Here is a 25,071-nt window from a genome sequence, read left to right on the forward strand (position 1 = left end):
GCTCTAGTAACCACGTGGCCCACTACAAGGTTTGTGTTGGACAGACACATGTCAAAGCAGGCTATTAAGATTACTGCTCCACAGTGGGCTGGCACATTTCCATTTTCTCACCTTTCAGTAATTCTGGGCTGCTCCCATGAAAGGAGACAAAGAACTGGGCCAGAAAGAAGCAGGAACCAGAATCCCGCCTACGTCACCCATGGCACAAGCCCTGTATACAAATGAATCCAACTCCTTTGCACCTTCAAAATGTCAAGTGAATATATAGCACAAAGTAATGAAAAGATCTAAACTTATGATCAAAACTATATACACAAACACAAACACAAGAAGAGGCCTAATGTAAACTGGAAGCAAACTTTTATGGTAAGTCTCTCAGTTCCGAAAAATAGTTTAAATCCCATAAAATTGTATTATCTTAATTGATTCTCCCTATATATATATGTTTTACAATATCTTTTGTTAGTGTCAGAAAATGTTTTTGATTGATGAAGAAAAAGTTCCCTTAGGAATTTCTTATCAAATTTACCAGCTTTTACATCCAGTGTTCTGGCACTATTTACGTAAGTCACAGAACCTTTTAATATTCAATTACCCATCTAGGCATAATGAAATGACAACTCTCTCAACTTCTCAACTGTATTTCAGAGATTAATCAATTTTCAAGGGCCTTTTCAGGAACATATCTACTACATGCATGATATGTACGCAAAGAGATAAGCACTTAACTGAAATGAGTACTAATACTGCAATTCTCCATACTCTACGGAATTGACATTTTATTTTGATCTCACTAGATGCCCAAGGAGTATCAGGGTGATTTTGGGATGAAACTGTTACCATCGTCAGACAAAGTCATCAGGACACTTGGATTCTCTTCAAGGAGATGCTACAACCTAGATCCCTCACATGCACAGTTCACAAAAGGGTTTGCAGCCATGCGGTGGCTCATACCTGTAATCCCCAGCACTTTGGGAGGCCAAGGTGGGCGGATCACTTGAGGTCAGGAGTTTGAGAACAGCCTGGCCAACACGGCAAAACCCATCTCTACTAAAAATACACAAAAAAAATTAGCCAGGTGATGTGGCGTATGCCTGTAATCCCAGCTACTTGGAAGGCTGAGGCAGGAGAATCACTTGAACCCGTGAGGCGGAGGCTGCAGTGAGCCGAGATTGTGCCACTGCACTCCAGCCTGGGCAACAGAGTGAGATTCTGTCTCAAAAAACAAACAAACAAAACAACAGGGTTCATGCTCCTATGAGAATCTAACACCATCACTGATCTGGACAGGAGGCAGAGCTCAGGTGCTAATGCTGGCTGGCCCAGTGCTAGCCTCCTGCTGTGCAGGCCACTCCCTAACAGGCCATGGACCAGACCGGACCAGTACCTGTCTGTGGCCTGGGGGTTGGGGACTCTTGTATTAGAGCACTGTAAGAATTCACTCAGTCCCATTCTAAGGCACGAGCTTGAATTTATAAGGCTAAGATCTACTTAAAAACAAGGTAGAAAAGCTAAGCTTGTGAATGTCATGTACATTAACACATCTAAGTCTGTGTACTTCTCAGTTATATCTCCAATATAACCAGAAAGCAGCCAAACTCTAAAAGAGCCTGAATGGGAACACTAAAAGATTATATTTATATAAACAACATTATACAGCTCCTGATCCTCAGCCAGCTGCTTCATCTCTCAAAATAAATGACTTTATTGTGCAGGTCTGATATCCTCAGTACACAGAAGGACAGTAGAATCCAAGCACATGATTGGGTTGGGGGCTTCCAGAACTGTAATAGTGCTGAGAATTCTGTGCTCTCTGGTCCACTATGTCTACAACCTACCAGACTCACATTTCACTCTATATTCCACTTCTTGTGTCTTTCTCACTCCAGGACAGTTAAAGATGGGGAGTGACTTGCCAGCTTGACTTGCCAGACTGAACAAAACCCTCTACATAAGGGAAACTTTCCCAAACCAGGTGTCATTTGTTACCATTGTATTTATGCAACAACAAAGGAAAATTAAAACACATATTTAGAGAAGGAAAATAATATTACGCCATGCAAATCTAAATTAGGAAAAGAGGGCCAGGTGCGGTGGTTCACGCCTGTAATCCTAACATTTTGGGAAGCCGAGGTGGGTGGATCAGGAAGTCAGGAGTTCAAGACCAGCCCGGCTAAGATGGTGAAACCCTGTCTCCACTAAAAATACAAAAAGTTGGCCGGGCATGGTGGCAGTGAGCTGAGATCATGCCACTCCAGCCTCGGTGAAGGAGTAAGACTCCCTCTAAATTAGGAAAAGAGAAAACCTGTGATAAAGGAAAAGGCATTTTAGTCCCGCTTCTGCCCCTGGCCTTATGAATTTGTACCAACAGCCTAAACTCTCTAGGCTTCAGTTTTTTTATCTTTAAAATAAAGGTTGGAAAACAGAAAACTCCTAGTTCAACCTAAAGAACAAAAAGTCTGTAATCTTTAAATCAAATTATTTTCATTTTTTAAAATCAATGACCTGTCAACTTAGAAAATGTATAAAATAAAAGATACTCTTAAGACTTATGGCTTAATTTCTCAAGAATTTTACAAGAAAATGCAGAAATAAACTAATTTAACTTCTATGATGCTTGAAAAAAATCTAGAGAGACTGGCTATCCCCGATACTGCCTGCTTTTCCTGTCTCAGCTGATTATTCTGAGGGTCCACAGAAATACTGTACATGGAAAATGTCCTACAAAATATAAGATATCTTTCTCCGAAAAGCAAATGTCATTAACAATAATAAACAAAAACATACACATCATGAGTTACTACTAGATGCCTAACTTTGTGCTAAGTACTTTATAATACTGGGTCAGTTTCCTCAGCACAAATGAATGGAATAAAAGAGGATGCTATTAAAAATTAAAAATCAACATTACGGGTAAAGGGTGGTCGGGAATGAACTGAGGGGAAAGAATTGGGGTTCCAATCTAATCTAGCAAGAAATTTAAGGGAAAGAAAAGAAGGGAAAGTAAACAGTTAAAGCCTACATAGAAAAGCTTTTATTTTACCCCAGGAGTGAGTCATAGGCATTTGGCCTGGTAACTGTCCTTCACAGATGACTAGACTAACTGCCAATATCCCTAACATTCCATTTTCAGTTTTTAATAAAGCATTCCTTCTTCTCTTTTTGGATACTTTCTCCCTATGGGACAAAAAACTGTCTGGATCAATAGTGCTAGAGGAAGTGATGAGCAAAGTAAAAGCACTATGAAATACTCTGGGATTAACTTACATAACTTGAATTACATAACAAGGGTGATACAGCATTTTCTGTATTTCACACAATTCTAGTAGAATTTTGCAGTATTTTCAAAAAATATGTATACAGCATTGCACCTAGAGTTTACCTCTAGGGGGCACTAATATTTTACTTAAAAGAATATCCCAAGAAAGAAAAATAGACGAGAAAACATTCTATGGGCAATAAAAATTCTAAACAAGATACTGGTGATGACATGGACAATATTTCAAATTTATTTTGGAGACAGAACAGAGTAGATCACACCAGGTCTGTATTACCTAACTGGCTTAACTGACCAAAAACACTACACTGAAAATTTCCTTTTGTTAACCTATAATTGTTTGGTTTTATATAGGCTAAATCAAATTCAGCTTTGAAGAAAAGAGAATCATTATATAGCTGCTTGCTGAATGTTTAAACTTCCTCTTTTAAAAGTCTAACGTTACAGTGATTGATGCTAATCTAGACAAATTTCACAAAAATTTTACTTCCCATTATTTAAACATATTACTATTGTTTAGCTGCAATTCAATTCAGGTCACAAAGTATTTATTGAGCATCCATCCATCATATGCCACGGTATCCTTTAACTTCTATGGGTACAAAGATGAATAATAAGAGTGCTACCTCTTGAAGTCTGTAATCTGAGATGAAAGAAATTTAGGAAAGAAATTGCAGTATAAAGTAAACGCATTCAGAGCACACTCAGTAAGCTATGAGGAGCTTAACCCAATCTGGGGTCTTCCCAGCAAAGAAGAAAGGAATGTTCCAGGTGAAGGGAGGAGGATGAACAAAGGAAAAAGGCAAGGACACACAAAACTATATATGAGTTAGAAGGAAGGAAAGCAGTGATGAAGTCAATGAAGCATGAGGTGGAAGATGAGGCTGGAACGATGCACGAGTGGACACAGAGGCTTTATATCTCAGGTTAAGAAACTTGAACTTTTCCTACACAAAGAAAACTATGAATTTTAAGTAGAATGAGGCCATAATATCTCTGACCAATATAAAAGCTTCCCTGTAAACTATTATCTTAAGCAAAAACAAATCAATCACAGGTAAAATCAAGGGCCCAATCATTACACAATAATAGAGGAAAGGTCCTTCAGGAAAAAAGGAAACTGGAAGAGACATTCCATTAATGAAGCTTGGGTAAAATGCAGGCATCTTAGTGTGCTCTGCAGCAGGGAGCAAAACATCAGCCACATAAAGGGTTCACAGTCCTCTCTTAAAGAAGTTCTATATCTAAAAGATACAGTATTCTGAAAAACAATCAGCTATCTTTAGAAAGAGACATAAATAATAAAAGAAGACTTGTCCCAAATGAGATCGCCTCACTGGCTTGTACAAATTGGGTAATGAGAAGAAGGATAGTTTGCTTTAGTGAAAATTATAAATTAAAACATTTTACAATGCAATTTTTTTAGATCAAACAAGTACGTTCATAAAAAATAAGCTGTCAAGTTCTCCTGGGCGAGTTCCTTATAGACAGCCTACTTGAAAAAATAAATAAAGGTAACATAAATATCAATATATTAACATATTAATTATTGATAAGAAAATTAATGCTTTTAAAATACACAAAAAAAAATGCTTAGAAACATTGTATTATCTTAGGTAGCTGCCTTATCTAAAGTGGTTTTTTCATTACAAATTTACTTCAGTACTACTTCTTCAGGAGTTGTGAAAGAATAAAACTACAATTCATATTCTACCTAAATTATTATAAATGTGAAATTGGTACAGCTGAGTATAATAGGGAAATATTCTTCTTTGGCATGATAAAAAGGTGGTTATGGTTTTTTAAGGTACTATGTTAAGTCAACATTAATTAAGCCAAATAGAATTCATCTCCTTTAGGTTATTTTTAAACTATGAAATAAAGATATTAGTTATACATCTTAAGGTATTAATGGATAAAATAATAGAGACTTTGTTTTAAATCCACATTGGCACTAGGCAGTACAAATAATGTGTCTACTTTCTTTGGACCTGATTCACTCCTTGACAAAGAAGGTTTCTCTTTTAAGCTTCTGGGTTGGCAATCTATAATTAAAATGCAAAAACTGAATGGCCTTTTCTAGTCTTTCACCACAAGGTGGAACTAGGTAGTTAAATAGAATAAAAACATTTATTAATATATTACAGATAAACACTTTAAGATTTGGGGTATTTTAGTCACTGTTTCACCTAGGTATTTTTATTCTCTTCTATACAGTCTCGCCATGGTTTCAGTAACCTTTTTAAAAGGCTATTTCAATTTGTAAATATTTTCAAGTAGGTAACTTTTCTGTAACAGTTTGAGGTTTGGGTTGGTTGGTTCTGGTTTGGTTTGGGTTTAGGTCTCTATCTTTCCTATCTTCCCTTTTATTAGCAAGAAAACACATAAATCTATTTTTGCTCACATTTTCCCCTGAACCTATAGATTTTTCATCTCTTGCATAGCTGTACAGATCTTGGTGTGGGGCAATTATAATGTAACTGAAAGGGAGAAATAAATTCAGAAATCAATATACTCTGCATAGTGTATCTTTATTGCTATCTGTACAGTTCCTTGGAGTTAGTTTTTATTAAAGATGTATTCTAGACAAACTCCATACTACAATGTCTAACAAACGAGCATCGGTTTGTAAAGGCATCAGCATTACCCATTCCATATATGAGAGAGGGAAGAACAGCTAATAAATATTATTGTGCAATCTTTAAAAAGAGGAGGAGGTATTTTAGATAAGACTAAGGATACTTCTTTCCAGTATTCTGTCTGTTTGGCAGGAAAATATGGGCATTACCTTTTATGGGTTTTTCAAATATCCTCCTAGCTCCTTACTTATATAAATCTTTCTTTAAACTCTTTATCATCACCTCAAAAAAATCACGGTAAGTACTACTATGTCAAGAGCAATTTTTAACACCAGCATAAGAAAAAGAGGAGAAACCAATCGATATCCTTATTATGCTCACCTTTTTCCTACTCCTCCTACTTTCTCATAATTTGGGCAAAAGAAAAAGCTGGGAAAGGAAGGGTCAAAATCACTTAACATGTCTAACGAGAAAACCTACTCAAGGAAACAAAATTTTGATTGAAACAAGTGAAAATGTGTGGTTGTAATATAAAGACTGTTAGGCAGGAATCTAGACCCAACATGGCGGTGTTACCCGGCGTAGCAGGCCTTTTGTTAAAGACTCCCTTCACCCTTGTACACACCCGCAGACTTACATGCGTCAGAGTTCTGGCTGGGCAACCACACTCCCCCATGACCTGCAGTTCACCTGCATTCCACAGGTTTGTAAACAACAGTTTCGGTTAACAGTTTCCAAAGACCCCTTCCTCATGACCTTTACTCGACTCCTGCCCTAGTAGTTTCAAGACCCCCCCAGGCCTTGTTGGTACAACCAGCTTCCCTACCTCTCGGGCTATAAAAAGCCCCTACCCTCCTCCCTCAGCGCGACTACCTCGGCCCGCACCTTTGGACCGAGGAACCTCGCCCACGAGTCCTAATAAAGGCTATTCTCACCGCCATTTGCCTTGTGTCTTCGTTCCCGGTTTGGCTCCAGCCTCAGTTTACCTTTACATTTGGTGCCGAAACCCAGGAGGAGACCCCCTCCCCGGACCCCTGCTGGGTCGGGTAGGCTCTCCTCTTCCGGAGCCAGGACCTCCTTTCCGAGCCAGGAGCCATTTCACTAAATCCAAGACTCAATTTGTTCACTGCTGGGTAAGTTTTCCCCCGTCCTGTACGCTCCCTCCGGGAAGTCCCTGTCCGAAACGCGTGGCCACATCAGGGGCTCCCTCCAGTCAACTGTAACCTTGGCACCAGGGACTAGGAGACGCCCAACCTCCCCAGAAGCCGCCGTACCCTGCACTCCACGTGGCAGTAGGAGGACGCTCCCATTGCCGCTGGACTGCCTGCCTTAGGACCATGGGAACTATCCAGTCCAAACCAAACCGAAAATCCCCTCTGAGGTGCCTCTTGGCTAATTTCCAGACTTTAAGTCTCAGCCAAGACCTAAAACAAAAGCAGCTCATTTTCTTCTGCACAGTAGCATGACCGCAGTATAAATTGGATAATCAGTCTCAGTGGCCTGCAGAAGGTACTCTAGACTTTAACATCCTCACGGATCTGACCAACTTCTGCAAGAGACTAGGCAAATGGTACGAGATACCCTATGTTCAAGCCTTTTGGGACTTGCGTTCTCACCCATATCTCTGTGCTCAATGCTCGTTAGCTCAGGTCCTACTCACAAAGTCTCTTCCCTCGAGCAAGGAGAGGGATGATTCCTCCTCTTTTTCTGAGCCTCCTCACACCCTATCCGGCCACCCCTTTGGTCTCCCACCCAATCTTCTCCTTACCCTGACCCGCCATTATCCCCATCCTTGTCAGCGCCTCCCCTCCCTTCCACCCCTCCTGTGCCCTTGCCAAACCCAACAGATTCTGTCTCCCCCAGCTCCACCTCCTCCCCTTCCTCACATGCCTCAGCCCATACTCGGTCCAGGACTGACCTCCTGTGTCCCTTGCGAGAGGTGGCAGGTGCCGAAGGAGTAGTCTGCGTCTATGTGCTGTTTTCACTGGCAGACCTGTCTAAGATTGAAGAACGTGTAGGCTCTTTCTCAGCCAACCCCACTCACTATTTCAAAAAGTTCAGATACCTGTGCCAGGCGTATGACCTCACCTGGCATGATCCCTATGTCGTTATGACCTCAACCCTGTCCCCTGAGGAACAGGAGTGTATCCTAGTGGCAGCCAGGCAGCACGCTGACCAGGTTCATTTAACTGACCACACCATGCCAGTTGGCACTGAGGCAGTGCCCTCAGCCGAGCCCAACTAGGACTAGCAGGTTGGTCAGGCAGGCCGCTGCCGCCAAGATATGATGGTCCAGTGCCTTCTTGCTGGCATGCAGGCAGCCTCCAATAAGTCAGTCAATTTTAATAAGTTAAAGGAGGTAGTCCAAGGCTCAGATGAAAATCCGGCTGTTTTTCTTAACCAACTGACAGAGTCACTTATTCAGTACACCCGCCTTGACCCTGCCTCCCCTGCAGGAGGAGCCATCTTAGCTTCATACTTTATTTCTCAGTCGGCCCCCAATATCCAAAAAAAGTTTGAAAAGGCGGAGGAAGGCCCTCAAACTCCCATTCAGGATTTAGTCAAACTGGCCTTCAAGGTCTACAACTCCAGGGAGGAAGCAGCTGAGGCCCAACGACAGGCCAGGCTAAAACAGAAGGCACAACTCCAAACCCAGGCCTTGGTAGCAACCCTGAGACCGGCTGGCTCCAGGAGCTCCCAGAAAGGAGGTACTACCCGAGCGCCACCTGGTGCCTGCTTCAAGTGCAGCAACGACAGCCACTGGGCCAAGGAGTGCCCCAACCCAAAGGAGCCAACCCACCCCTGTCCGAACTGTCGGCAGATGGGCCACTGGAAGTCGGACTGCCCCAACCTGAGGACGGTCGCTACGTCTCCACGTGATGACCCTCCTCCAGGTACTGGAGGCGCCTTCCAACTCCTCGAACCGACGAAGATTGAAGAGGCCCAGACTCGGGAACCCCTCTTACTCTCACCGAGCCCAGGGTTATGCTCCAGGTAGCGGGTAAGTCCATATCTTTCCTCATGGACACAGAGGCTACCTACTCTGTTTTGCCTTCCTTTAGTGGCCCCAGCCACCCCTCCACTGTCACAGTCATGGGAATTGATGGCACTCCCTCCACCTACCGCCAGACTCCTCCTCTGTCTTGCCGCTTGGATGGCTCCCTCTTCTCGCACTCATTTCTTATCATTCCTTCATGCCCAGTCCCCTTGTTAGGACGAGATCTCCTCTCCAAGCTAGGGGCCTCAGTTCACTTCCGACCCAACCCCTCCCCACACCTCACGTTCCTCTTCCCTCTTCTCTCACCTGACAAACCTCGCCAGGCTGACCCCCCACTCCCGTTTCCAGTCCCCATTAACCCTGAGGTGTGGGACACCTCCACCCTGATCATTGCCCAGCACCACACTCCAGTCCACATCTGGCTAAAAGACCCTTCTAAGTTTCCCTCTAGGCCCCAGTTCCCTATCTCCCTTGAACACCGACAAGGACTAAAACCCATCATTACACACCTGCTCCGGCAGCACATTCTAGTTCCCGCCAACTCACCATGCAATACTCCTATCCTGCCTGTACAGAAAAGCTCTGGGGCCTATCGTGTTGTGCAGGACCTACGCCTCATCAATGAGGCAGTAGTCTCTACCTTTCCAGTTGTTCCTAATCCATATACACTCCTCTCGTGCGTTCCCCCTGACACCACCCATTTCACTGTCCTTGACCTTCTTTACCATCCCTCTACACCCAGACCGCCACTTTCTGTTTGCTTTTACATTGGAAGATCCAGACACTCATATTTCTTCCCAGCTGACTTGGACTGTTTTGCCTCAAAGGTTCCATGGTAGGCCCCATTTTTTCGGACAGGCACTGGCACAGGATGTTGTCCTCTGTCCCCTGACCCACAGCACACTATTGCAGTATGTCGATGACTTATTACTATGTAGTCCTTCCTAGGAGTATTCCCTTGCAGATACTGCTACACTTTTAAATTTTCTAGGCGACCGAGGTTATCAGATTACCCCGGATAAGGCTCAACTTTGCAGCCCTTCTGTCACCTACCTAGGCATACTCCTCACACCCACTACACAAAGCCTCACAGCAGACAGAATAAGCCTCATTGAAACTCTCCAGCCTCCTCAGGATGCGGAAGAGATCTTGTCCTTCCTAGGACTGGTGGGCACAGTGAGTCTTATCCCGTGGCCCAACTCAGGATCTTTAAGGCCTACATCAAGGTCGTAAGCAGCCTCGTCAGCCTGGCCTCTGACATCAGACAACAGGAGGAAGCCATCTCAGCTCTAGCCCAGGCAGCAAGCCCCAGGACAGCAGCAACCCTTTTTCCTGGCTAACCTTAGTCAGGGAAGGGGCTCAAGTGGTACACATGGCCGAGGTACACAACATCTCTCATTGTTTCTTGTGTGCAGCCTTGAATAAGCCCCCACTGGTTGCGGTAACCTTACCCAGCCCTTTTAACTCCTCTAACCTAACCCCCTCCTTTCCCCTTCCTGGCCGAACACTACATCAATGAGTCAGGACTAGTAGAAACCAATCTCCTCACTCTAGAAAAGATTCGGGAAAGACTCCACCAGAAAAACCTCGGATCAAGGTCCTCACTTAGATGGTGGCAGTCGTCTGTGGCCGGTTAAATCCTACCCTTTCTAAGCCCCTTACTAATCATTGGCTTCTTGCTACTCATAGCTCCCTGTGTCCTCCGCTTCATCCAGGACTGCATGAAAGAAGTCTCCCATGTCACTTTCAATCAGATGCTGCTCCACCCCTATACCCGAGTTCCGACCTCCGAAGAACCCCACGAGGACCCATACCAGCAGGAAGCAGCCAGAGGAACACGTCACCCCATTTTCTTATTAGAAAGAGGTCGGAATGTTAGGCAGGAATCTAGACCCAACATGGCGGCGTTACCCAGCGTAGCAGGCCTTTTGTTAAAGACTCCCTTCACCCTTGTACACACCCGCAGACTTACATGCATCAGAGTTCTGGCTGGGCAACCACACTCCCCCAGGACCTGCAGCTCACCTGCATTCCACAAGTTCGTAAACAGCAGTTTCGGTTAACAGTTTCCAAAGACCCCTTCCTCATGACCCTTACTCGACTCCTGCCCTAGTAGTTTCAAGAGCCCCCCAGGCCCTGCTTGTACAACCAGCTTCCCTACCTCTCGGGCTGTAAAAAGCCAGCCCCTACCCTCCTCCCTCAGCGTGACTTCCTCGGCCCGCACCTTTGGACCGAGGAACCTCGCCCGCGAGTCCCAGTAAAGGCTATTCTCACTGCCATTTGCCTTGTGTCTTCGTTCCCGGTTCGGCTCCAGCCTCAGTTTACCTTTACAAAGACAAATAAAGACAACTAAGTAGAATGCTATTATAATACTAATAGCTAATTAGACATGGTTCATCTGTGTGCCATGACTTAAAAAATATAATTATGGGTAACAAAGTCTGTTTGACACAGGTAGTCTATAATGATACCATTACAGTCTTATCCTTTACCACCACTGTTTTAAAGAGATTCCACTATATTTTTAAATTCCAGCTTTTACTGAAAAGCTTTTAAAACAGAATTGTAAATACTTTAAAATAAAAATCTTGCAAAGGTTATTTTAAAGAATTTTAAATTAGTTTTATTTAAATTACATCCATGACCAAAATTCACACTAGTTCAAAAAATGTGCATTTCCTCCTCAAATCCTCCCAGCTAATGACTCTCTTGTAATGTTACACCAAATTCATAAATCAGATTCAAATTAATCATTATAAACGTAGAGATGTATTCAAGTAAAAACATTCTGTCTTTGAAACAACAAAAAAAGTGAGCTCCTGGGACAGATACAGCAACCTCTCAAGTCATCTGCTTGTAACACAAGGACACTTTACCAGACTGACTTTCTCCTCATTCCTACCTATCATTGGTTTCAAAGAAATCTTAATCATGGTTGGTGACAAGATGGAATAACATGTAGGGGAGTAGCACTGCAGGGCAGGGGCATGATATGATTCCAGGTAAAAGGCAGTCTGAAGACCCTGGGCAGCTGGTGAGTGGGGAGAGAAGCATCAGAAAAGGAATATAAGGACGTGACAAATAAAAATTTCAACTACTTTGCAATTCTGATTAAAGTGCTGGTTGTGGCAAATGCCCTGAATACTTCTGAGCTGAATCATCTTTTTTGGGGCTTTAGTCAAATGAACTATAGGTTGTCAATGCCTGACCTATAACCTCAACACACACGTGCATGCGCGCGCACACACACACACACACACACACACACAAAATAAAAGAACTACCTGAACTTCAAAAATTAACTTCATCTACTTCCTGGATAATGTCTTATACGGCTCTGTCCTTAACCGAACAGTGAGCCACTTGCTGGAATGGTTACGATATGAGTCACACTGCAGACTCAGAGGAAGCAAGGTCCTCAGAGAGTGGGGTAAGTGCTGGGCAAGTAACAGAATCCACTGGTAGATACAGCTCCAGGAAAGGTGCAGCTAGCCAGGAGTGCAGATACCTTCTGGTCATGCCATCATGGGCACTTCCTGGTGTCCCTTTCAGAGCATTATTTCCTAAGGTGAGAGATTAGGATAGGCATGACACAAGTGGTTCCTTCATCTCCTTTTTTCAAGTCTCAAGGATTGGAAAATCTAGGGGTCTCTTCATAGCATATTTTACAGTTTTAAGGCTTTGATGACACTCTGATACTTTCAGATACTTTATATGCAAAGTAATTCACTCCTCTTTAAACATAAGCTCATTTCCTTGGGTCCTTGCAAATAAACAACTGAGAACAACTGGTTGCATCCTCTTCATTAAACCTTTGAAATAACCCAGGATTATGATCAAGACAACTGACACAAGGAGAGGAACACTAAAACTATTTTTAAAGACACCCCCAGATGATGAGATGCCACTGCCACTGCTACAATCCATTCTGATGCTTAACACCTCTTCCCTGTAAAAGAATGTTTCCTTAAATCCAGATGACACTCCTGGTCCCCAGTACCACGATTCACATTTTTCTAAAATAAAACCACCCAAAATCATATCTGGGGAACTGATATGTTTGGAATGGAATTATAAATGCAGGTTTATTCTTTTAATTACTTAATTAAAAATTTGACAGATGCTATATACACTCTTGTTAAATTAATCTCTGCAACAGAAATATACTTTCTGTAGGAGGATTAAAAGTTTCAAAGTGATCACTTCCTAAATGACATCATAAGTTTGCCAAACTTCCAGACTCTAGTCTACTCAAAAGAGATCTCTGGACCACAGATGCTCAAAAACTAGTTTCCCCAGTTGTAAAAGCCCAGTGTCACAGAAGAGGTACTGCATTAATGTCTCTTACTAAAGCTGAAATCTAAGTGGAAGTTATTTTCTCTCCAGCCCCTGAGCACCCTCCCTTTTAAAGTGACAAATTTTACCAAGAGCAGATTAGAGCCAGGTAACACCTAGCAAATCAGAGGCCACACTTCTGAAAGTGAACCACATGACAGCTGTGTGTTTACTGCAAGATGCTCAGGTCCCAGTGCTCTAACTAGAGCTTCATATCCATTCCTGAAACCTAAGAGAGATTTTGAAACAAAATGTCTGCTGAAGGCCAGGCGCGGTGGCTCATACCTGTAATCCCAGCACTTTGGGAGGCCGAGGCAGGAGGATTACGAGGTCAGGAGATCGAGACCATCCTGGCTAGCACGGTGAAATCCTGTCTCTACTAAAAAATGGGAGAAATTAGCCTGGCGGGATGGCAGGCGCCTGTAGTCCCAGCAGCTTGGGAGGCTGAGGCAGGAGAATGGAGTGAACCCAGGAGGCGGAGCTTGCAGTGAGCCAAGATCACGCCACTGCACTCCAGCCTGGGCGACACAGCGAGACTCCATTTCAAAAGAAAAAAAAAATGTCTGCTGAATACTTGAGGTCACAGTCTAAAACCTCCGCTGTGATATTTCTCTCTACTTATACTCAGTATTCCTTCTACCTGAAATGCCTTCCTGTCCCCACTCCTCCTTTAGTTACAGAAATCTTACTTTTCCTACTAGGTCAAGTTCTAATGTCATCCAGACAGTGATGATTTCCCTCTTCTGCACTCCCATATTCTTTGGATTACACCAGTACACCAATCATCATTTTACTTATAGAATAGTTTTATGTAGACAATATACATAAATGTATTCATAATTCCCTTAAGAAGACAGGGCCCTGTCTTGGGTCCTCACTGCAAATGCTTAATGTCTGGCACAGTGCCTTTCACACAGTAGATATTCAAAGAACTTTTGTTGAATAAATAAAAGATTAGTCACCTACACTTTGCATTTGACCTTAGCCATGCACTCAGCTGTGGGTTCTTGAACGCCTGCCGGATCATGGGGAAAAAACAGAAACTCAGGAAATAGATTCACAAATCCCCTCAAATGACTTCCTAGCAGGGGATTTGTGTTTGCCCCAAGGCCCACCATGGCATCTATGGGAGTTAGTGCCTGGCATCATGTTCTGCCACACAGTTGGAATTAAGTAAATTGCTTCTGAATGACTAACACATTGAAGAGAAATGTCCACTTCTGCATGCCAAACCTCCTAAGTATTTCCCCTGTTAGGGTGTAGAGAATGACAACTCCAAAGCATGACGCTTTGGCATGCTGAGTACTTTGAATAGAAGAAATTGGAAGTCCTTAGAAGCTGCCTAACTTTCTAACCTTCTCTTGTTTCTCTCCCACTCCTCACCAAGGGCAAGGAGGGAGGATCTCTAGAATTTCCTTAGCTGACTAGCGAAATTTCTGTCCAAAAGAAATGCAATTGCCTTAAGACCTCTCTCTAGGAGTTTCATCAAATAACTAGGAAAGATTAACCACAGAAAAGAGAAGAGATTAAAAGTCATCACCATGCCCAGAGAGACTTTTCATCTATTCTTCTGAGGGCAGCTCAGAGAGATTACCTAAAAGACTTTTACCTGAATAATAAGACAAATGAAGTTCTGCCCCTCACCTTCCCAGCAGCTTCCCTAGAGCTCAGAGGAACTTTGTCCCCAGGCCATTGTTATTTGGGCTCATTCATTTCCCCTGAAAATCATTTATTGCCCCTCTAAAATTTCCTACAGCCCCCACTTCCCTCTCCCCTGTGAAGAGGGTACATAAGCCCTGACCATCTGGCCCTTCTTTGAGACTCATATTTGAAGGACTTCCAAGTCTAGGCATACATAAATAAATCTGTATGCCTTTTTCTCTTATGAATCTGTCTGCTGTCAGTATTTCAGCAAATCTTCAAAGATGGCAAAAAGGAAGCTTGCCCTCCACCCCTACAACCCTTACCATCTAAATTAGTCTGATAAATGACTGGCTGGAAAGCTTCTAGATAAGTCAAATTTCAAGACTTAATAATGAATCATAAAACAAAACACTTTCAATAAAAACAGATATATAGATCAATGGAACAGAACAGAGAGTCCAGAAATAGACCTGTACATTTATGGACAACTGGTGTTTGACAAAAGAACAAAGGCAATTCAGTGGAGAAAGGACAGTCTTTTCAACAAATGATGCTGGGAAACTGAGTATCCTTATGCAAAATCATTTGTTTGAACCTTTTCCACAAAATGAATCACAGACTTAGATGTAACAGCTAAAACTACACAATTTGTTAGATAAAATTATGGCAATAAATCTTTATGACTTTGGGCTAGGCAAATATTTCTTATATATGATACCAAAAGCATACATTATTTTTCAAAAACAACAATAAAAGCATTTAAACCCAATCTAAAAATAGGCAAAGAGAATTGGGGGCAATGGCTCACAACTGTAATCCTGGCTACACATGAAACTGCCTTTGTGAAAATTATATGAACAAGAAAATTATGGTAGTGAAAGAGATCTGATCTAACCAACCCCACCAAACTGGGCAGTACAGCCTTCAAACTGCCCTTAATTATTCCTGAACTTGGACCAAGCTCACACCGGGAGACATTTCGTTTATAATTTAAATCAGTGGCCCCCTACATTTTTGGCACCAGGGACTGGTTTCATGGGAGACAATTTTTCCACAGTCCAGGGTCAGGGTGGTGGGGATGGTTTCAGGATGAAACTGTTTCACCTCAGATCATCAGGTGTTAGATTCTTATAAGAAGCATGCAACCTAGATCCCTTGCAAGCACAGTTCACAATAGAGTTCACACTCTTATGAGAAGCTAATCACACTGCTGATCTGACAGGAGGTGGAGCTCAAGTGATAATGCTTGTTCACCCACCACTCACCTCCTGCTGTAACAGGCCACAGACAGAAACTGATCTGTGGCCCAGGGGTTGGGAACCCCTGGTTTAAATGAAAAGAGCCATTTCCCCAAATTCAACTAACTGCCTTAGTAAAGCTAATGAGAGACCACCAGACTAAGGGATGAGAGGAGTCTAAATTCTGCTAAGGTAGAGACATAAATGATTACCCATCATTATTCCAGAGGTCACAAGATATGCAGCTTTCCCAATTACTCCTGCAGATAGCATCACTATTGCAGAACCTAAGATGGCCTTTTGAGATGTCTTTTCAAGCTTTTTGCCTATCTGACAACTGCTGGCTCCACCTGAACCCACCAATTACTACTTTGGCTCCACCCAGAAGCGACACAGGTGCATAAGGACCATTTCCAACAGCTCTATGATAGCACCCTCAACCAATCGGCAGCAAGCACCCATTGCCTAGCCAACTCCCTCTCTTCCCCCAAGCTATCCTTGAAAACCCCAAGCTATCCTTAAAAACTCCAAGCCTCTGAATTCTGGGGAAGACTGATTTGAGTAATAATAAAACTCCAGTTTCCTGTTTCACTAGCTCTACATGTACAAAACTCTTCTCCTGCAATTCCCCTGCCTTGATAAATTGGCTCTATCTAGGCAGCAGGTAAGAAGAGTCCACTTGGCAGTTATACTCAGGAGGCTTAGGTGGGAGAATTGTTTGAGAGACGTGTTTGAGACTAGCCTGGGCAACATAGTGGAACCTTGTCATGAATGAATGAATGAATAAATAAATAAATAAATAAATAGTCAGGTGTGATGGTGTGTACCTGCTACTTGGGAGGCTATGGTGGAAGTTTGAGGCTGCAATGAGCTATGATCTTGCCACTGTACCCTATCCTAGGTGACAAAGCAAGACCTCATCTCAAAAAATAAAAAAAAACAAAAATAGGCAAAGATCTGAACAGACATTTCACCAAAGAATGTACACAAATGGCCAATAAGCACATGAAAAGATGCTCAACATTATTAGTCATTAGAAAAATTAAAATTAAAATTACAGTGAGGTAGCACTTCACACCTTCTAGGACTGCTAAAATCAAAGACAATGACAGGTGTTAACAAGAATGCAGAAAAACTGGAATCCTTAAACATTGCTAGTGGAAAGGTGAAATGATGCAACCATTTTGGAAAATAGTTTGGAGGTTTCTTGAAATGCTAAACTAGATCTACCATATGACCCAACAATTCCACTTCTAAGGAAACGTGCAAAAGAAATAAAAACATGTGTCTACACAAAGTCTTGCACATTTATGTTTACAGCAGCATTGTTCACAAGAGTCAAAAAGTGGGAAAAAACCCAGATGTCCATCAACTGTTAGGTGGACACATAAAATGTGATCTATAGAATGGAATACTACTTGACAATAAAAGGGAATGAAGGAAGATACATACCACAACATGGATGAACCTCAAAAATATTATGCTAACTAAAAAAAACCAGACAGAAAACAACATATATGATTCTGTTTATGTGAAATATCCAGAAAAGACAAATCCATTGATATGGAAACTTTATCAGGGGTTGTCTGTGGCTGGGGGCAGGGGAGAAACAGGAAAAATGGGTTCAAGGTTTCTTTTTGGGGTGAGGAAAATGTTCTAAAATTAGGTTATGGCAATAGTTGCACAACTGTATAAGTTTACTAAAAATTGTTCAATTAAACACTTAAATGAATTTTATAATACGTAAATTATCTCAATAAAGCTGAGATTTAAAAAAATATTTTAGTCACACTTCCTTTGAAAAAATGGAGTGGCAACTGTGTTCACACATGAAAAATGTTTGTATCTGTCAAAATTCAACAAGAATTAATAATGGTTCCCAGAATGTAAGGCAGAACGTTAGACTATTCTAATATGGGTCAGTACATACAACTGAAATACACTTAAAGGGATGTGTAATTTGTATTTATTGAAAAATAGTCCCAAAGATTATAAATAAATAATTAAGTGAAAGGACTGATCATAATATTAATAAATAAGGAAAATCTGTCAGTGTCAACCACTATAAAACCCTTAACCTAGACCAAAGCAGGGGTTATATATTAAGAGGGCAAGAAGCAAATGGAAAGTCATGTGCAAAAGGTTACCAAGCGGTCTAGTTAGGAAACAGATTAATTTGAGTGATAAAGAAAACACTTCCTCAGTTTTACATTAGCATAGGCTTTAACCTTGACACACACGTAACTGAACTGTTACTTGAAAGTCACGTTTGCAATGAGATCATCACTCATGACCACATCTTTCCTCAAAGAGAATTATCACAGAAATAAAATTCTGCCTAAGTAGTAAAGCAATATACTGAACTGGCCTATTCAAATACCATTTTGTTAAATAAATCAAAGAGGAAAGCTCATTCAGAAAAGCAGTTATGGTAGAAAATCACATTCATAGAACCACAGCTGGATTTACATACAGGAAAGGAAAGCCACCTTCATAAACGGATTCAGGGAAAATACAGAAGGCCATCCTGTCTTCACCATTCAAGGGAATATACACAAAACTTTCCCTTAAATTTATACAAAACCTCACCCTAAGCCAGAGGTCAGCAAACGTTTTCAATACAGTATTTTAGGCTTTGAGGGCCATATAGTATGTAACCACACATAAATGAATGGGTGTGGCTGGGTTCAATACAATTTTATTTATGAACAATGAATTTTAGATTTCATACAATTTTCATGTGGTACAAAATATTCTTCTTCTTTTGTTTTCAATTATTTAAAAATGTAAAACATATTCTTAGCTCAAAGACAGTACCAAAAAAAAAAAGGCCATGGCTGGATTTGGCCCACAGGCCATAGTTTGTAGACCCCTGTCCAAAGGCTCCTTGGTTAGAATGGAAATACACTTAGGAGGAATTAGCACATTAGTCATTATCAGCCCTTAACTACTTTAAAGGAGATGAATTATCCAATTGCCTTGCCCTGGCAAATTAAGAGTGGGAACGACTAAGTTTTTACAAAGTAACATTACCTTGTTCTTTTTTGATAATAAAAGTAGTACATGTTTTTTTATTTATTTTTATTTATTTATTTTGAGACAAATCTCACTCTTTCACTCAGGCTGGAGTGCAGTGGTGCGATCTCGGCTCACCACAACCTCCACCTCCCGGGTTCAAGCAATTCTCCTGCCTCAGCCTCCTAAGTAGTTGGGATTACAGGTGCACACCACCACGCCTGGCTAATTTTTGTATTTCTAGTACAGACGGGGTTTCACCATGTTGGTCAGGCTGGTCTCGATCTCCTGACCTCGTGATCCACCTGCCTCAGCCTCCCAAAGTGCTGGGATTACAGGCGTGAGCTGCCGCACATGGCCTAAAAGTAGTACATGTTCTTTTTAGAAAAACTTGAAAGTAGTTAAGACTAAGGAATTATCCTACATTGTAGAAACAAAAAGTGACTGTAAAGGTAAGTAAATAGGTAAACAGCTGAACATGTGCAAAGGTAGGGAGGTGAAAGGTAGAAGATAATATAAACATAGTTGACATCATAACATAGATAACTTCTGTGCATGCTCTGGCAATGTATAGTTCTGATTACATGATAGACCTTCCTTCAACTCATTTTCTGTCTTCATCTCAATAGCCTTAATACTTTCCAATATGAAAACTGAAAGAGAACATGTTAGAAAAAGAAATGTATGACAGAAAATCTTATCACATGAGAATATAATAAAGGAAATGGAACTATCTGGTTGACAAGTTAAAAGAAAAACGCGGTGAAGGAGGACAAAATAGTTTCTTCAAGTATTCAAGAGCTGCCTTATACATCTTCTATCATTCTGGAGGGCTGGCCCAAGATAAGCAGGTGGAAGTTAGGGTATGAGAATTTTAGACAATTAAAGAAACAGCTCAGTTATAATTCAAGAGAACCAAAAGGGTAAGTCATCCATAAATTAGAAAATAATTGACTTATAAGAAGGGCTGTGAGGGCTGGGTACAGTGGCTTACGCCTGTAATCCCAGCACTTTGGGAGGCTGAGGAGGGCAGACCACCTGAGGTCAGGAGTTCCAGACCAGCCTGAACAACATAGTGAAACGCTGTCTCTACTAAAAATACAAAATTAGCCGGGCGTGGTGGTGCATGCCTGTGATCCCAGCTACTCCAGAGGCTGAGGCAGGAGAATCACTTGACTCCAGGAGGCGGCGGTTGTGGTGAGCCAAGATCGTACCATTGCACTCCAGCCTGGGCAACAAAAGCAAAACTCCGTCTCAAAAAAAAATTTAAAAAGAAGAGCTGTGAGAAAACATTTCTGCAATGACCACCACATTAACTAGGCCCCATCCAGATCTGTAACTCAAATTAATACAAAATTAATTAAATTTGCTTGAAAGCACTCACTTTAAAACTCTACTGCAGGATTTCTCAAATGGAGGTTAATAGATACTCTTTGACAAAAGATTCCAAGACCAAATGAATTAGGAAACATCGGATTAAACAGCGTTCTCTCCCACAGGATTTTTCTCTTTTTAATATGCTAATGTGTACCATAAATCTCTTCAACCAGAAAATGCTACTTTCCAAACTCTTTGGCAAATGGAACCTTTCTCCCCTGCTCCCCGAACCCAGGGTATCCCACAACACTGGTGTTCCTGGGAACCTGATTTGAAAACTGCTGTTTCTCTTCCAAGAAACATGTTTTTATTTACTCTTGTCAACACCAGAAAATTAATTTTAAAATTCAGTAAGAAAGTATTAATCAGAAATTAAATTTGAATTCTATTTAGCAATCTGGAAGACATGTTAAAACTGCTCTATTGTATATACTGCTCAGTACAATCAAAGTGTCCATAAGTGTGTTTCTTTTTTTAAGTTAACATAAAATTAAAGTTAGATGTTTAAGACATTTGGGAACAATAACACACTGTGAGGTAAAAGAAAGGATATTATTAAAACTCATTAACTCAGACAATAGCTCTATAGGAATCATTTCTACTTTCAGAATATGCGTGGATACTGATGCTATGTCCTTCTGGTGTAACTGTACTTAAATCTAAGAAATTTTTACACTATTCTCCAAGAATTCAGTAAGTAGAATTGGTATTTGAAGATTCCAAGTGTTGAATTTGTTGGTTTAAAAAAATTAATAATAACACTGGAAGACTGCTAATGCTGTTGTGGAAAACCTAAGTGCTAGAATCTCTGCTCAGGCAGGAGGTTGAAATGCTATGTTGTGGCTGTGACTCTACTGGGCTACTGCTCTGCAAATTATCTAATCTCCACTCAACTCAACTAGTGATATGATGGCTCACAAATAATCCAAAAAATTGTCTGCCATGCACTCACAGCATCTCACCTCACACTGTCATATCCATGCAAGAGGGGAAAACTGGTGTTAGAGTGGTTCTTGGCCAGATCACAGAAAACACATTCCTTATTTAGAGCTCACTGTTTAACTGGCATTCATCAATGTAATGCTATTATAAAACCACTATGGCTGCATATTGCAGGCATTCTTCCCTTTTCAATATACAGGCAACGTTATGACTCAAATACATAAAAAAAAAATCAGGACCACAAGCCACTGTTAGAGAAGACAGGGGGACAAATCTGAAGCTTTTTGACAATCTTAAGGGTCTACAGATATAAAGATATATAATAGTCTGTTTTACACACACACACACACACACACACGCACTGTGTTCAAAACTGTATGTACATTATTTCATGTAATATAACCCCAGTAAGAGGGCACTATTCTTATCTGTTTTACAAATGAGAAAACTAAGGCCTAGAAAGGTTCAAAGTCATATCACTAGAAAATAGTTAAGGAGAGATGAGTCTAAGCAGCTCAGTCCAGAGCCTGTGGTGCTCTTAGCCACCACACTGTGCCACCTACCCTGGGTCCCAAAGTACAATGAGAGAAGATGTTGCAAAAAGTAGGAATATCTTAGAATAACTAACCACTGAGGCAGACTCCAGGTATGACTAGCTTACTACCCTGTTGACCTTCCTATGTGTAGCTGACTTTTCTTCCTGAATCTATCTGACATTCCACTGGAGATTTATTTTCCAGTGGGATAGCTAATGTGCTCTATCATTCACAGACTACAGTGAATGAGGTTCCCATCAGTCTTTCTTCATGATCCTAGCTGAAACCAGCTGTTCTAGGAGTCCAAGATGAAACATGAACACTCTGGAAAAGAGAGTGCCTCAGGAAGACACACACATGCACTGGACCCCTGGGTAGAAGAGGGTGCTTCTAAGGAATGGACAAAGAAAAGGAGTTAGGTACTTTGAAATTTAAATCTATTTGGGAATGAGAGGAGGAAACCACTCTTTCTCCTCTAGTATATGGCTTCTTGAGCATTTAACATCTGTAAGATAGGATATGCATTAAATAAGATCTAGAGGGCTAGCCTGAGAACAAGACCAGTTCTTGTTCTATATTGTAACAAGTTTCACCCATTTAGGGAAATGCAATTTCAGTCCTCTAAAAATGACTTATGAAAGCTCCCATTCATATATTAAGAACTCTATACATATGTAGCAGCAAAAACTGACATATTAATGAATGCCATGGGTTCCTTAAATTTTAAACCTAGTGGATTTTCCAAGAGAGTTTTTTTAATCACAAACAAGATTACTTGAAATTTTTTGATAAAAATGTATTTAAGCAAACAACAGTGTCAGAATATATTAACACTATACATCAACAACACTGTGCCATCCAGTCAGGTATGAATTCCAATACTTTTAGAAGTACGCAATAGCCTTTCCAGCTTTAACAGCTTCCCTTTGAAGTCAGCCCTCTTTTAAATTTTCACAACACAGTGATTTCTTCTATATTGTATTAGGATCACATGACTCAGTTTTCAAACTCCTCAGCAAGTCCAATTCCTTCCCTGGAATCTTCCTTCCTCTGTCAGTCCCTCCATCAGACTAAAACTAGTCTCTGAAGTCTCCCTCAGGTTTGCAATATGGTAAACCCTCACTAGAGCCTGGAAATGGGGTTTTCTATTTGATTCTATGGAAAAGAATATATTAGACCTTCAAAGAAACCTGGCTACATCTACAATAAGACAACAGTGGTTAAGAACAGCAAAGTCAATTAGTAACTTTGGACAAATACATTAATCTCACCTATGAATATGAGTAAACTTCCTACTACCTAGCTATAAATGGAGAAACTGGTTTATCCAGTGGACAGAACATAGAAAGCAGTCAGAAAAATGAAACCTAACTTGGACCCCACTGGTCAACCTGTTGGACTTGGGGCCTCAGTTTCTATACCTATAATTAAATAGACCTTTTCAGCTTTATAAGAAGAAAGTCACCATAAGTTTATTTTTCTTTTCCTGCAGACTAACGTTTATCTCACGCCTACCAAAGCAAGCCTTTCACTTCTTCATCATAGAAGTAATATATTATACTAGTGGGAAAAAAAGCTTTATTTAGTTTCATATTCATTCATTACACATCAAATTCCTTAGTACGGTCTGAGGAAAACAGCAGTGTATCAGACAATATGCTAGAGGCCGCAGATGCGTTGTTTCTTTTAACAGACATAACCCTGTCCTCATGCAGCTTAAAGTCTAGTTTTGAACAACAAACCAAGTCTAGTGCTTTAATCCTCCTACTACAGAACTATAAAAGGAAAATAAATCTTGGGGCCCCAAAATCACTAAGCTAAAGGGAAAAGTTAGGAACTGCTTAGGGAAAACCTGCCTCCCATTCTATTCAAAGTCACCCTCTGCTCACTGAGATGAATGCATATCTCATTGCCTCCTTTGGAAAGGCTAATCAGAACTCAAAAGAATGCAATCATTTGTCTCTTATCTACCTGTGACCTGGAAGCTACCTCCCCACTTTGAGTTGTCCCACCTTTCTGGACTGAACCAATGTACATCTTACACATATTGATTGATGTCTCATGTCTCCCTAAAATGCATAAAACCAAGCCGTGCCCCAAACACCTTGGGCATATGTCTTCAGGGCCTCCTGAGGCTATGTCGTGGGCACACGTCCTCAACCTTGGAAAAATAAACATTCTAAATTAACTGAGACCTGTCTCAGATTTTCAGGGTTCACAGAACACATACACTTTCAAAGTGAAGATCTGCACACGATTTAGAATATGTTGGCACCACTGAAAAAAGTGAAATTTTTTTTCTCCTTTGAAAACGCCTTAGAAATTACCCTTTTCCAGCTAAAACAATGACCTTCAGGAATTCTGCTTGGCTTCTTTGCATACTTTTATCTGTATCTCTAAATTCTTGCATAGTGTGTCTACTGAAGAAGAATGCAAATAGAAATTTATAGCTACATAACAAGGCCGGGGCATACCAGCCAAGATAGAGTATATGAGGGAATGCTGAAAGAAATTAGAGTAGAGCAAAAGGCCATGTGCCCTAGCATATTGCTTTCTTTCTACACCTCTGTCTCCATTTCTTCTTCATGATTCAAGATTCTGTGTCTTTCTATTGTGGCATAATGCAATGGCATGATGTAGTTCTGTGGAGCCAGGAAGGACGAAGGACTAAATCTCAGCTCTGCCAACATTTTAGCTACTCCATGTTGGGCAGATAACTTATCCCCCCTGAGCCTCAGTTTTCTCACTGATAAAATAAGGATTAAATCAGAAAATGTATGTAATGTATCTAGTGCAGGGCCAAGCACATAATAAGCACTCAATAAATGGTATTGATAGTGGTGGTAGTAATAATGATAACAAGGAATAAGAAAGTCAAGAAGAAGAAAAACTATAAATTGACCACAAGATAGAACTAAAGTTATTTGAGGGAATTACTGAATAAAATTTTGGCGTTCTTAATTTGAAAAGATAGTTCGCAATTTTATCAACAAACACTAAAATGACTTATAATTGCTTAAATGACCCTCATAAGAAAAAAGAAAAAGTTTGTCTTCTTGTCATGAAATAACTTTAGGTTCAGAAGATATTTTGCTATTAATCCATTTTTCCATTCTATATAAATAAGTTC

General features: G+C 40.9%; 2 protein-coding genes across 30 annotated transcripts in view; one reads left to right on the forward strand and one right to left on the reverse strand.

Moving 5' to 3' along the window:
- DST (dystonin) overlaps positions 1-25,071 on the reverse strand; it is a 488,658-nt gene that overhangs the window by 239,951 nt on the left and 223,636 nt on the right. Inside the window, exon 1 of one of the 29 annotated variants that reach the window (XM_021936764.2) lies at positions 11,079-11,235. The exons of the other annotated variants lie outside the window; for them this stretch is intronic. The gene's annotated coding sequence lies outside the window, so the exon portion shown is untranslated. Of the gene's footprint in view, positions 1-11,078; positions 11,236-25,071 lie in introns of those variants that run through there. 29 annotated transcript variants of the gene reach the window in all.
- On the forward strand, positions 7,889-11,084 carry LOC108585470. Its single transcript, XM_017957961.3, has 2 exons — positions 7,889-8,857; positions 10,544-11,084. Exon 1 carries the CDS (start codon positions 8,141-8,143, stop codon positions 8,852-8,854), a length of 714 nt encoding a protein of 237 aa, XP_017813450.1. The 5' UTR covers positions 7,889-8,140; the 3' UTR covers positions 8,855-8,857; positions 10,544-11,084.

Source organism: Papio anubis, chromosome 6, assembly GCF_008728515.1.
Source record: "Papio anubis isolate 15944 chromosome 6, Panubis1.0, whole genome shotgun sequence".
Taxonomy (NCBI): Eukaryota; Metazoa; Chordata; class Mammalia; order Primates; family Cercopithecidae; genus Papio; species Papio anubis.

Excerpts from the sequence above, each read along its gene's own strand:
- LOC108585470 (XM_017957961.3), top strand. The coding sequence starts at position 8,141 with ATGATGGTCCAGTGCCTTCTTGCTGGCATGCAGGCAGCCTCCAATAAG.